The 13,527-nt window shown below is 36.8% G+C and overlaps 1 protein-coding gene across 1 annotated transcript in view; it reads left to right on the forward strand.

The window, feature by feature from the left end:
- The window catches only part of CTNNAL1 (catenin alpha like 1), a 57,923-nt gene that overhangs the window by 37,384 nt on the left and 7,012 nt on the right, over positions 1-13,527 (forward strand). The window contains exons 9-12 of the mRNA XM_080583598.1: positions 683-841; positions 2,819-2,911; positions 3,221-3,371; positions 9,416-9,453. Of these exons, the coding sequence (XP_080439724.1) occupies positions 683-841; positions 2,819-2,911; positions 3,221-3,371; positions 9,416-9,453 (441 nt within the window). The remainder of the gene's footprint in view (positions 1-682; positions 842-2,818; positions 2,912-3,220; positions 3,372-9,415; positions 9,454-13,527) is intronic.

Below are 13,527 nucleotides of genomic sequence, written 5' to 3' on the forward strand. Positions count from 1 at the left end.
CCAGTATGACCAGGCACTAGAACTTGCAGCAGCTGTTGCTGATAGCTCTTGTCAAGCAGAGTCCTCAACAACACAATTTGAGCAGATCCGTGGGTCTGAAAGTGTCTGGATTTAAGGATGCATTTCAAGGGGGAGCTTCTTGCAGAAAAGGAGCTTTTTACTTTTCTAAAGCTGTGTCACAAGCCAATGGATTATTTTCAAGCCTTTTTTTTTTTTCTCATCACTGGCAATTTATTGATGGAAACTTAATTTCTAATGTATTATAAATTCAGTTGCTGTAGCTGTGTTCTGGTTCTGTTAATACGTGTTCTTCATGAGGAGTGGTCACTGTGCCATGCTTATGCTGAACTTGGTGCCCCACGAGTTCAGGCACCTGTTTTTTTCCAGCTGTAACATCATCAGAAAGCAGCTGTGTGATAATCTCATGTCCTGATTCTACCCAGCTGCTCTTTTGTTTCTCTTCATGTTTGGTTGGGTTGTTTTTGAGTGCAGTGGATTATATATCTTTGTACTTTGAATAATAATTGAAGAATTAAAGCCCCAGGCTGTCTATGAGCTTTCATAGCAGTAAATTTTTTTGCTTCTTGAAAAAATCACTTGATCTTTAAGTTGATTCAGTTTGATACTGGGTGCATTTCTTTCCTTCCAAGGTTTATCTCTCCTTTTTTTAATGCTATTCAAGGTCCACGGTGCAGCAACATCTTTGGCAGCAGATCTTCTAAAATACCATACAGATCATATGGTTCTCAAAGCATTAAAAATAACAGGAGTAGAAGGAAATCTAGAAGCTGTAGCAGAATATACTTGCAAGCTATCAGAGCAGAAAGAACAACTTGTCGAGGTGAGTTCACGGTTGCTTTGATTTTATAAGACACATAGCAAATGAGTGGCTGGATTTGTCTTAATCTATTTTTTAGGAAGGCTATGGTTTGTTTTTTTGTTTATTATTATTACTATTTTTTTTCCTAGCATACTGTTGAATTTTATGGTGTTCTTGGTATGGTCTGAGCCAGGTGTATAATTGTGGAATATGGCTGTTTAGAAGGGGAGCGTACATTTTACAGTCTTACCAATTCTCCTCCTGGGTCAGGTCTGCGGTTAAATTCATTGTTTGACTTGTTCTTATCTGTATGTATCTTTTGGGGCTAAAGTATTCATAAAAAAGTAGGATTCTAGATCCAAATAGAGATTATAGCCTTTTCTTCAAGCAGCGGCTATCCAGCAAGAGCTGAACCCAAAGATTTATTTTAAGAATGCTGAGAACCTAAGATTAAGTTCCTCAGTCCAATGAACTTCACTGTTTTGAAGATTTTTTTTTTGTCAGTCAGAGGATCACAGAAAATCTTGTCTTCTTTGTGAAAAGCAATGTTTATATACTGCAGGTTCTATTGCATCCACAGTTTTGTATGTCAGTACTCATACATGTGAACAACAGAGTAAGGCCTATTTTTGTTGTTGTTGTTCCTTTCTAAGGTGATGAAGATTGCCTTTCTGCCTGCCACATTTGTGATGTGTGGTGTTAAGTAGATGTATTGAGTTGCATGAAGAAGCAAGTGGTTTGAAAGCAAGGCTTGCTAAGATAGTGTTGGAGCACTGAGATAGACTGAGGGAGACTTGAGCTTCCTGTGCCAGGAATATTTAGGACTGTTTCTGGAATTTTAGCATTTATGCACTTTTTAGTGTGTTGAATTTGTCAGAGGACAGATTGTAGTATCTATTTAAATTGAACTTCCTAATTCCCTTATCTTTCTCCATAGTAAGCTAGAAAACCTTTTGAATAATTCCAACTATTTAAAAATAAAATAAGAGTGTGCATACATGGTTTTGCTTCACTTCTACAAATTCTGTCACATGCTATGGTCTTAAGGTGGAGCAGAAGTAACTGCACCAGCAGGAGATACAAAAAGATATGTATTATTTTGATCTGGAACATGGCGACACTGGTAGCTATACTTATGTGACACCTAGTACTCAATTTCTAAAAATTTCTGATTCAATATGGGGCTTGAGAATTCATCCCAGTATAGTGACTATGCAGAAGCAACATGCTTGAACTTCAGGGACTAACAAATCAACTCTGGTCATTTTTAATTTCAGCTTTAATGTCCCCTTCTTCTGTGACTAATTAGTGTTCCTCTTTTAGTGAGACGCTGATTTTTTCCAGGCAATATTGTGAGGTAAAATAGTATTTGTAGCTAGGCCTTAGAGCATTTCTGGTAATGGACAAGGTGCAGTTAGTTTAGTATGTGCTATATCTGTCTTATAAATTCTTCTTTTGATCTGAAATCTTCAGTGTTCATCCTCAGCCCAAAGTTCACTCTTAATCTTACTACAAAAAGATAGGTGGCTACCTTTTGCCTACTGTGGAAGTAAACAATATTTCTTCCCTATGTGAATATGGCACTGTTTTGCTCAAATTCAGTCCTCTGGATGATAAAAGCCTAAATTTTCCACATAGTTGACGATTGCTGAATAAGCCTGTTTTGCTGATGTCATTTATGCTACAAAATATCTCCAGGTTCTGTAGATGTCTGATTACTTTCAGATTTATTAAGTCATAGGTATATTTATGTGTGAAATTGTTGTTGGAATGATTTTTTTAAAGAATTTTCTTTCTCCTGGTGACTTTTCTGCACCTTTCAAGCCAGGATTTTTTTTTTCTTTATTGTAAATGCTCCCTGAGAAACACCAAGTTGTACAGTCCCCAGTAAGTTTCTGACAGGACTGTCAATAATTTTGTGTGTGTGTGCCTTTTCTCATTACTAATGAAACCGTATTTTTACCATTTTTTTTCTCTTTAAAATATATATATATTTAGATGTGTCGCCTGTTGAGGCATGTTTCTGGAACAGAGCCCCTTGAGATTACATGCATACATGCAGAAGATACCTTTCAGGTCACTGGCCCACAGGTATGCTTAGCTTTTATCTAGCCACTTCAACTGGACATAAATAAAAATTACTTGCATGAATTCTTTGGAGATGTCACGTTAAACTGTTCAAAGCAGCTCTGAGAAAGAGTTATAATTCAGTGTTGGGTGTTGGCTAAAATAATGCGCAAGGAAGATCATCAAACCTGCAAGTGTCAGATGAATACACTGTAAACATAAAATAGTAACGGTTTAAATTTTGTGGTTTGCCTGTGGAGGCATTTGTGAATTCATGTGCAACACTGTTTACCAGGATGTCTTCCAATAGCAAATATTTTGTTCTCTGTCCAGATAATTTCTGCTGTAGAAACATTGGCATTGCATCCATCTAGCAAGATTGCAAAAGAAAATCTGGAGGTGTTCTGTGAGGCCTGGGAGTCTCAGCTGAGTGACATGTCTATGCTGTTGAGAGAAATCAATGATGTGTTTGAAGGAAGAAGAGGTAAGAATGCTATGTACAAATAGAAAAATTAAGTTTCCAAAACAAATGAAGGCTAAGAATTTTAGCTGTGATTTAAGAAATATTGCTTTCTTAAGACGAGAGCACAATACACTGTCCCATATCCCATACAGCAATGTCAAATCTGGGCGGTAATATACAAATATCTTCTTCACTTTGTAGAGATGTCGAATTAGGGTATGTTTTTCAAGGAACATATGTTTTTCAAGGAAAAACATAGCCAGAAATTTAAAGGCCTCATTTGTGTAAAATTAAGAATGTTTAACTTCCTGCATGGTGATTACTTTCAGCAAAATTGAATGGAACTTTTCAAAGTACTCAAAAGTATTCAACACCACTCTTTGCCAGTGGTGCCCAAATGTTAGTGATTTAAGGCTTTCATCCTACCTTTTGATTTGAATAGGACATGTTAATTCATGACAATCAAGGTATAACTTGTGAGGCATGTTTAATTCATTTCCTATATTTCTGGATAACATATATACAAATATATTCTGTACTGTCAGCTTGCATTCTTGCATTGTATTTGCTTCATAATGTAGTGAATGTAGTTATTTGATTTTTAAACTGCTGTCCTTTCTCCTGGATGGAATCTCTGATGACTCTGCACAATCTTGGGATATTTTCTTTGGTTGGTAAGTTTATTGGTATTTGTACAACATGTAGAAGAGAACGACGAGACAGATCTGTGTTTACTTTTAGCATAGGTTATCTTAAAAAAAAAAAAAAAAAAAAACTTTTATTTTTCATTTTTATTTAACGTAATTTTTTTTTCAGATTATGTGTTTATTGTAGCCTGATGTTATACTTCTTGTGGCTGTGTGTTTGTTTCAGTCTTTAAAGTATAATTGCATACACATAGAATGTAATATATAATAATACTGAATGTCTTGTATTTCTAAGAATATTGCTCAGGTTAAAAAGTTCAGATTTAGTTAAATACAGGGACTTCGATTTTTTGTACCTAAGATACAGAAAAAAGTAACTCCTTATTCAGGTTAGATGACACTTTATCAATGATACAGTACTTCATCTTGCTATTAACATGAGACTTCTTTTTCAGTATTAGAGTTTAATTTGGAAGTTTAATTTTCTATATTTGATTGAGTTTTCATGCAAATATTTCTTTTCTGCCAATTTGTTGTGAGGACAGTAAGTAAGCAACCACAGGGCAGTGATATCTTAAATTGTTGCTGCTGGTTGCTAGATGGATGTGTGTATTGGCCTGAAGACTTGTGAAAGGAAAACATAGTGAAATTCTGAATGGGTTTGCAATAATTGTGGGTAGCACACTTTATTAGGAATGTGAGAAATATGTGATTGTTATCTTACTTGTTCTTCCACCTTAGTCTGGAATGCTATATGAAGATGTGTAGCAATCTATTAGATCAGAGATCCTATTTATGGGCCTTTTAACTTTCAGTGTCTTTTTTCTTTTGTTTTGAGAGCCAAGGACGTATTAACTTTCCCTAAACATAGCATTAAATTTTATATAATACAATTAAAAACACAGTATTGCTCTAATAGCAATAAATTTGAAATTTGCAGGGCTGATTATGCAGTTGATTTTTTTCATATTCATGCAATGGTCTAGCAGAGTTGACTGATAACCTTTCTATATCTGTGTGTGTGTGTCTATACGTATAAATATTAATGTAATTAAAGATATTAGGACAAGAACCATGCAGCCACAGTAAAGCATACACTTGGCTCTCAAAACAAATAGTTCTTGAAGTGTTATGGCATATTCCCAGCATCTCCTTTAGTCAGTAACTTTCTCTCCTATTCTGGATGTTGTCAGCAGATAACAGACGTTTTCCATAAATGCATGTTTTCCAATTTCGTTAAAGCATCGTTTCACAATGCTTCCCCAACTTTGTTGCTTGTAGGAGACAGAAGAAGATGGGTAGCTGTTGCTGAGCGTGGCAAAGTGTATAGGGTATGGGGGCCTGAGTGCAGTGAAGACTGTTTTTCCTGGTTGGCGTAGGTAGATGAGTCTGTGTCAGTTAGTATTTCTTGTTTCCCCGGTCTTCAGCATTAAGTGCTCTGATACCACCTCTGGTAAGATAATGAGCATACCTTGTATACTTTGTATTTCCTTAGGTGCATTGGGTCTTAAAAGATCTTAAAAGATGCTGAAGAAATCTTGTCTCCATTTCGCTTGTTGCATGGCCCAGCCTAGTAAGGGATTTATCTCTAGTAAGGGATTTCTCTCAGTGAATCTGGATGGTTTCATATTAACTGTCAGTTATCTCCTTGGAATTAATTTTGGTCTCCTATATCCACTGGTTTTCTACAGTTTTCCCCTGTGTTGTGCACAATTTTTTTTCTTTGCTTGTTTTCTGTTGTTGGACTTCAGGGCGACTCTTGAAAGAAGAAAAGTCCCACCCAAATTACCCTCACCTCTTTGCTTTCAAAAAATACCCTAAAGTTACCTCACCACTTTCAACATTTTTTCTTCTAGAAAACACTACAGATAACCCAATTAATAAACTAGACTAAAATATTTGTTTGCTAAGAGATTATAAAAGTTTTGTGAATGCCATTCTTGCTCCAAACACAATGGAGTTTCACAATATTTTATAAGATTTTACTTACTCTTCTTGTAACTCATGCTACTTGTCTTAATGTTGAGGTTGGTAAAAAGTACCTTCATTTTACACTACAATGTAACAAGTGCTTTATTCCTAGTAGAATTGTGATTGTGTGTTAACAAAAGATAGCATTACAGTAAGAAGGTGTATATATATATTTTTTCTCCTTCGTTTAAAAACTTGTATTTTTGTACCACTAATGTAAATGTTTGGCTTTGTAAGAGAGTACAGAATACAGTATAAGAGGCAAGAAACTGAATGGTGACTAAATGTGCTGGACACATCTAATAAAATAAGCATTTTTATGATTACGGGAGATTCTCATTGTTTAAACTTTTGTTTTTTTAACAAGCAATTGCATAACTCTTTATCCGGTGTTTCTTTCATACCAGCAAACTAGGTATTTCTGATAACGAGGTTCAAAATTCGTATGGATAGAGAGCAAAATTTAGGTTGGAAATGAAGTCTAGTTTTTATTCAGTTGAAATGGAATCGCACCAAAAATGCCTAAATAGAAGTGGGCACATTTTGGGGGTACGAAGGGGGGAGCACTGCACTTTCAAGTACATTTTGCAAATCTCTCTATGCTGTGTAGAACTGTCAAGTAAGGTAGAGCTGGACCTTCTTTGTTAATCCTAAAACCTCATATAATCCAATGGTGAGGAGACCTGTTCTGCATAGTGTTAGCGTTACCTAGTCTGAGCTAAGGGCAGCCTGTGTGATGGGCACCTCTACAGGGAGGATCACAAAAAATGGGTGATTTGGCTCAGCCAGTGGAGGTGATCGTTTTCTCTCCAATGACTATGCAGAAAGCTGGCAATACCTAGTTCAGGCTATACTTAAATCTCAGGTTCTTGCTCTTTGAGGTGAATCACCTAAAGAAAGCATCCAATCTGTTGGGTGTCAGCCAGTGTTCCAGTCAGTTTTTCCCCCTTATAAATTTTGGTTTCAACGTGTTGAAAAAGAATACAAACAATCCCCTGATTGTTTCCTTGTAACCTGGCTGTAAGTGTGAGAATGATTTATGAGATAACTTCCTTTTCTGCCCTCCTTTTGTTTTGCTCACTTGATTTGAGAGGAGTGATGACCATTAGGATTCAGGAAGGCCATAGTTGATGAATAGGGGATACAGATCCTAATTTTAGAATTTAGAAATTAGAGTTCTAAGAATAGACAGGTGAAGTAGGGACGTAGCTATCCTATTCACAGGTAAGACATGAGGTCAAAAGCATGATTTAGAAGTTAAAATTTCAAAAATTTGGAAGGAAAAACATGGGCTAGAACTACTAGAAACACAAGAACACTAGAAAGTGGAAGATTGCAAGGTAAGGAGGTTGAAACAAAATTATTTAAAAAAAAAAAAAGGAAAACTACATTAAAAACTACATTACAGAAAGCCCATTAGGGAAAACAAAGACAGACTGGCATAAGTGAAAGGAAGATCATAATATAGCAGAAAGCCATTTAGTATTTTAGCCTAGATCTGACTTCCAAAATATGAAAATTAAATACCTGAAAAAAAAAAAAGTCTTCTGTTAATGAAATCAAATATAAATTCTGTGCTTATACTGTTGTAGATGTATTTTCTGATGAAGGAGGATTATCTCTGGCTTGAGTTATCTGTGCTTCTGAAAGGAATGATGTCTGTGGGTCCACTCAGAGTGGGGGTGGGTTTTAATTAACATTCCAAGAAATAGGCAGATCCTTCCTCTTTCTGAATATGGTAATTCAACCTTCCAAAGGCAAATAATGGGAATTGGTAGATGAGCAAAAGTATTTTTTTAATTATTATATCTGTTTAGTACTACTTTCAATTCAGTTGGCATAATTCTGAACGCTCACCTCTTTTGCATTTGTCTTCGCAATACGTATTTCTTTTCCATCTATGTCAAACCTTTCTGGGCTTTTGAACTCTTTTTCATTTTAACAGGGTGCAACATGGTTTTACATAAGGTTAAGGAGATTTTTTTATGTTACAGCATTTAGCTTTTGTTCTTGGTACTTCTTACATGATTTCTTGCATCCCGTTTAGCTGTTTTGATACAGGGGCCGTGGTAAAGTGGTTCGCATAATTTTTGTCAGTCTTTATTTAGAAATCTGGTGTGCTTGGGATGCATGTGTAGGCAACTAATATCTAAATAACTCTGCATTCTTAGAAAAATAGTTAGGCAACTTATGCCCTGATAGTTTATCCTTTTGTAAAACTGGCTAGAGAAGACAGAGGTGATCGCAGAAAAGAAGAATTCAATTTCCCATACTTATCAAGTGGGTTGTGGGATACTTGTCAATTTGCTGAAATTTGTTTTTTAAAAGTCCATTGGAGCTCATGTCCATGGAGCTCGTGATCTTTCTGTGGTGCCAGGAGATAAAGAGCATCCTTTCAAAAAATCCTAAGTGTATAACAGAGTTGTCCTCTGAGCAATCAAAGTGGAATTTCTTTGGGAGCTGATACGAGAGGAGGAAATAACAATGATAGGGTTTTTTTGTTGCTTGCTTATTGGTTGTCCAGGTGCGTTATCTCCATGCAAATATGTTACCGATATCCGTTATCTCAGTCCTTCGTTTCTTCAGGACACACCTATTTTTCACTAACTCTGAGGATTTTATTTATTTACTTATTTTTATTTAGCAGACTTTCCTCTCCCGAATCTGTTGTAATAAATGTATGTCTTTATTGATATTTACATTGTCTGGTAACTGGAGCTCTAATAGTAGGCTATTAGCCCTGTCTTTGTTTCTACCTGCCAATAAATTCTTCTTATCCACTTTCAGTTAATACCTGTAAAATTTTTTTATTTTTTTTTTCCAACTTGTTTTGCTTGGACTTGGAATAACTAAGAGTCCTGGGGATATAAGAAATAATTTAGTAAATGTGTAAAATGGTACAGAACTTCTTTTCTTCATAAAATACAGAGCACATGGGATACATATAGTACAGTACAACATAGGTGTTTTATTGTTGTTACTTTTTTAAAAAAAAAAACTCCATAGCTTTCTTATATCTCTCTCACTATTGACTTTGCCTACTCCAAATTTTATACCATCCAAGGCCAAGAAAAGCCATACATGTAACTACAACAGTATGTTCTGTATTTGGCAACAACAACATGAGTGCATGTAGTGGATAGCTACTAGTCACCAGAGAGAGTTTCTTATGTGTGACTGCACGCTGGGGACTAGAAATCTTAAGGAGTAAAGCTGTTCAGATACTTAGGTGCCAGTTACTGAGAGCTAAAATCTAAACAGAAGTTCTTAGCTTGTCTCTCTCTGAAAACACAAGATAGAGTGCTATTCCTCTGCAATATTCAAATTACAGGTAAGTAATTCACTTTTATATGTAGTACTGCAACTTGAGGAAGGACGAAGTAAGGCATGTGGTCTGATGATTAAAATCTGCATACAAATTTTGGTGTAAATGTGTGTTCTTCCTAGGAGAGAAGCGTGTCTACCTGTCACTGCCCAGACCAGGGGTAAGTTGCTCTTGGGACTGTTTTATATACATTATACACTCTGTTAACTGACTGACTTCTTTCCATATTGCATTTAATGAGGATATAGCAATATCTTAGTAATATAGAATCACAGAATCATCTAGGTTGGAAGAGGTCTCCAAGATCACCTAGTCCAACCTCTGACCTAACACTAACAAGTCCTCCACTAAACCATATCACTAAGCTCTAACATGCATCTTGACTGGATGACTGTCAGTAAAATACCAAACTTTGTACATGTACTAACTGAATAATAAACATACTCAAAACTAGGGTAACTAGTCATGTAATATGTTTTAATAACTAAATTTGTAGGTGACCTTTAATTTCTGTTTTTTAATGTGACATTTTGTATCACATACTTGACTCCTGTGCTGTGTAATAATAAATGCCTGGTCACTATTAAAATACTAAGAACAAACTCAACATACTGTAAAATAAGTCTTGGTACTCCTGACTTTTCGTTTTGGTATTGTTCTCTGAATTAACCTATTTTGAAGAAATGGACATGGTTAAACATATCATAGGTTCTTCAAGTAATGGGTTCTCGTTTCCTTATTTGATCTTAAAGGTTTATAATGCAAAAAAAAAAAAAAAAAGGCAACACCAAATGTCCAGGTTTGGTTGTGAGGTAATTAATACCCTTACCTGAATAATTGATATTACTTTTTCTGAGAATGTTTCTACGTTAGGAAACCACCTAAACCTTATAATCAGTCATTTAACTTCCTTGTTACGTACTGAATCTTTTCACTGGGAGGAGGAAGGGGAAGAATGATCTCGGAAGTTACAGTAAGCTCTGGGTTGTTTCTTTTTCTTCTTGCTTTCTCTCTTTAACCAGTAGTGTTGAGGAATTTGGGTGTGAAATAATCACCTATCTCCATGTCTTCTGTTGTGCAATTCTTTGACTTGAAACACAATATTATACTTCTGACCCTTAATGAAAAACGGGTAAGAGAAAAGGTCATCCGTTATAAATCCAACCTGCAGATTTAAATAGAATATAATTGTAGGCTGGGTGAGCATGGGTGATGTTGTGGAATTAGATTTACACAACTGTAATGTAGCAACAATTAAGGATTTATTATATACCTTTAGAGCAGATAAAGTTAGATTCTGTGATTTTATCAGCACTTGTTCAGTATCTAAGTATTAGTTAATTAACACAATGATCTAAAGAAATTTGCTACAATAGGAACAGTGACTTAGTTGAAGATTTCTGAATGGCAAGGTTCTCTTGAGACTTACTTGCAGGGTACTGGGGGGGAAGCAGTGTTTCTAAATCCAGTTGCGTGCTTCCGAAATACCTCCCTAGAGTGAATTACTCACCCTTCTCCCTTGCTGGCATTTGTCTGCGGATGAGTTTGTTCCTTGAGGAGTCAGCCCTGAGGCGCTCTTCTCCTCAGGGTACCCTGAGAGGCATGTCAGCACTGGGGAAAATTGAGGGTGCAGCCTGCTGTGGACCCTGGAGACCTCTAAGAGTTCTTGTTTGGGATCACTGTTTGTAGGATTGCGAGGCCACTGTCATTTGGTCAGTAATTTTCCAGAATTCAGATCGGCCAAATTGTATAGGAATCAGGTTGTACAGCCCCCCTCCCCTTAACACTTAGTTGTGCCCCTGTCAGTTAGTCACACCACAGGGCCCCGATGCGATCGGAGGGGAGCCCCGACCATCCGAGGCCTGTATCGTATAAACAACAGGCCTTAAAGGAGTGAGGCAAAAGTCAGGCTTCACCACGCTCCATAGATAAGACGGATTGTGTCAGGATGACTTCTCCTTTGGTTATGGAGAAGAGATGAGGCTCAGTATTTATTAGATAAAGTGATTGATTTGTAGTCAAACTCAGGTTCCTTCATTACTGCCCACAAGAGATTTCATGGGAATGAGCTCTGCCTGGGGCCCTGTTGCTGCCCAGTTCAAGGAGCGATCACATTGAGGCCTGTTGTGGCTCACAAGCCTCAGCAAGACTTATGCCAAGAACAGGAGCAGAGCCCACCTGTCACAGGTGAATTTCACAGCTGTGGCACAAAATACTGGCACTGGAAAACAGACTGGTTTGGTGGCCTGGTAGGGTTTTTGTCCCTGTCAGATTGTTCCGGTTTGACTAAGCTACATAGCTTCTGAGCTTCAGCCAACATTTGAAGAAACATTTTAAGTGATATTCCCACATAGTGGTTTGTATGCCTTTTAAAAATACTTTTTTTTTTTTTTTTCTTCCCAAGATTTAAATAGTTCTACTTTGCTCTTTTCTGGAATTTTGTCTTTTGAATTTTGCAAGATGCATAGGTTTGGGGGGCTGGTCTGCTGTCCGTGGCTAATGCCAAAGCTGTCCCTCCACAAAGCCACACTGTTCCTGGAGATCTAATTAGTTTACCTTTTTGTTCCACCTTTAATTGCAACAGTGCTGCTTGTTGGTGTGAATGGCATGCTAGACCATGGTGTCCTAGTTGAGCACAGAGCAATGGTGATGATTCACGTGCGCTTAATGCACAGCTTTATTTTCCTCTAGATGTAGTATTAGATGTCAAATCATGTTTTAAAAGCTGAGTGGTAACTGCTCATGTGCTTTTTATTTATTTATTTTTTTTTACCAATTTTCCTATTCAAATAGTGCGAGTGAACGCTAGAATGGAGAAAACTACAAAGTTGACAAACACTTTGAGGTTTCTTTAGTTATTTGTGGATAAAGAAATATGTGCTGGTTTTCTTGAATACCCTTCACTCAGCAGCTTAAATTTTTGCTGTATCTTGTAGCCCAAAGTTTGTATGTAAATAGGAATCTAGTTTGGTTTTGTATTTGTTTCTTCTTTTAAGACTCTGCCTTAAAACTAATATTTCTTGAACAGCGATATATACAATGTAGTCAAACTTAAATGACAAGTAGGAGCATCAATTCATACTTTTTTTTTTCTAAATCTTTTGCTATGAGATCAGCTTGTCCTATCTGTAATACATAGGCAGAATTACAGCGTGTAGTCTGGGTAGACATTAAGATCCAGAATGTTTAAAAATTTGGGGATGGGAAAGAGAAATGACATGACAGCTAAACTCAGAGCAGCAAATTGCAGTAGGAAGTTAACAGTACTGTTTTATTTTTGCTCAGATTCCTCAAGTCAGAGATGGAGACCACACCTGGGGCTTATTTATGATGCTATTCATAATGAGTAGTGCTCCCCCTCTTCACTCTCTGGCAGGGATTCCTTAGCTTAATTTGCCTGAGTATTCCTACTAATTAATAGCAGCTCTTTTTAGATTCTCAGGCAAGGTTCTCAATCCTGCACTCTTTGTCATCCAACCTCCTCTAGTGGCTGACACTTACCTCTCCAAGCTACAACACCAGCTTTGCTCTTTTCATTTCCCTGCACTCCAGTGCAGTTTCTCAGTGTGGACTCTGGCTCCCATATTTATTAGTTTCTGCTGTCTTTTCACAGTGACAGCATTAGCACATGAAGTTAAAGCCTGAAACTGCTGCTCTCTACATGCAAATTAATTTACAACAAATCATGTATTACTGTGTACATCCGTTATGCAGTTTGCAAGCTCTGTCTTATCAAGTATTCCACTCACATCGGTACCACTAATTGTTTAATCTGAGACAATATTTGGCTTGCAGTCAAACATATTTTAGATAGTTTGTGGCTTAAATAGGAGATGGAAAGAAAAAAAACTTCAGAATTTCAATATTTGTTTCCATCTACTTCAGCAAACTGACACAGAATGACAGAATGATCAGCTATGTTGTCATGCCAGCATTTACGTGGGTTGTACCCTAGATCAGCTTGGAAGTTGGTTCAGCTAGTACCAAGTCACTGTCACAGCAGTGTCATATTTGTAGGGAAAATCAGCACAGTTGTACTTGATTATGACTATTTAGCAATACCTGTTAATCAGGATTTTGAAGATAAGGGGAAAAGATGGTACTGTGTGAGGTAGTAAAGAGACATGAGCATGAGAACTATGGAAGAGGTCTTCTCCTTGAAACTTTACTGTGTCTGCAGGCACAGACCCTGTCTGCACTTGCCATTTCAGAAGAACAGTCAAATCGGAACAAA

The sequence above is a fragment of the Anser brachyrhynchus genome (genome assembly GCF_964034855.1).
Source record: "Anser brachyrhynchus genome assembly, chromosome: 2".
Classification (NCBI taxonomy): Eukaryota; Metazoa; Chordata; class Aves; order Anseriformes; family Anatidae; genus Anser; species Anser brachyrhynchus.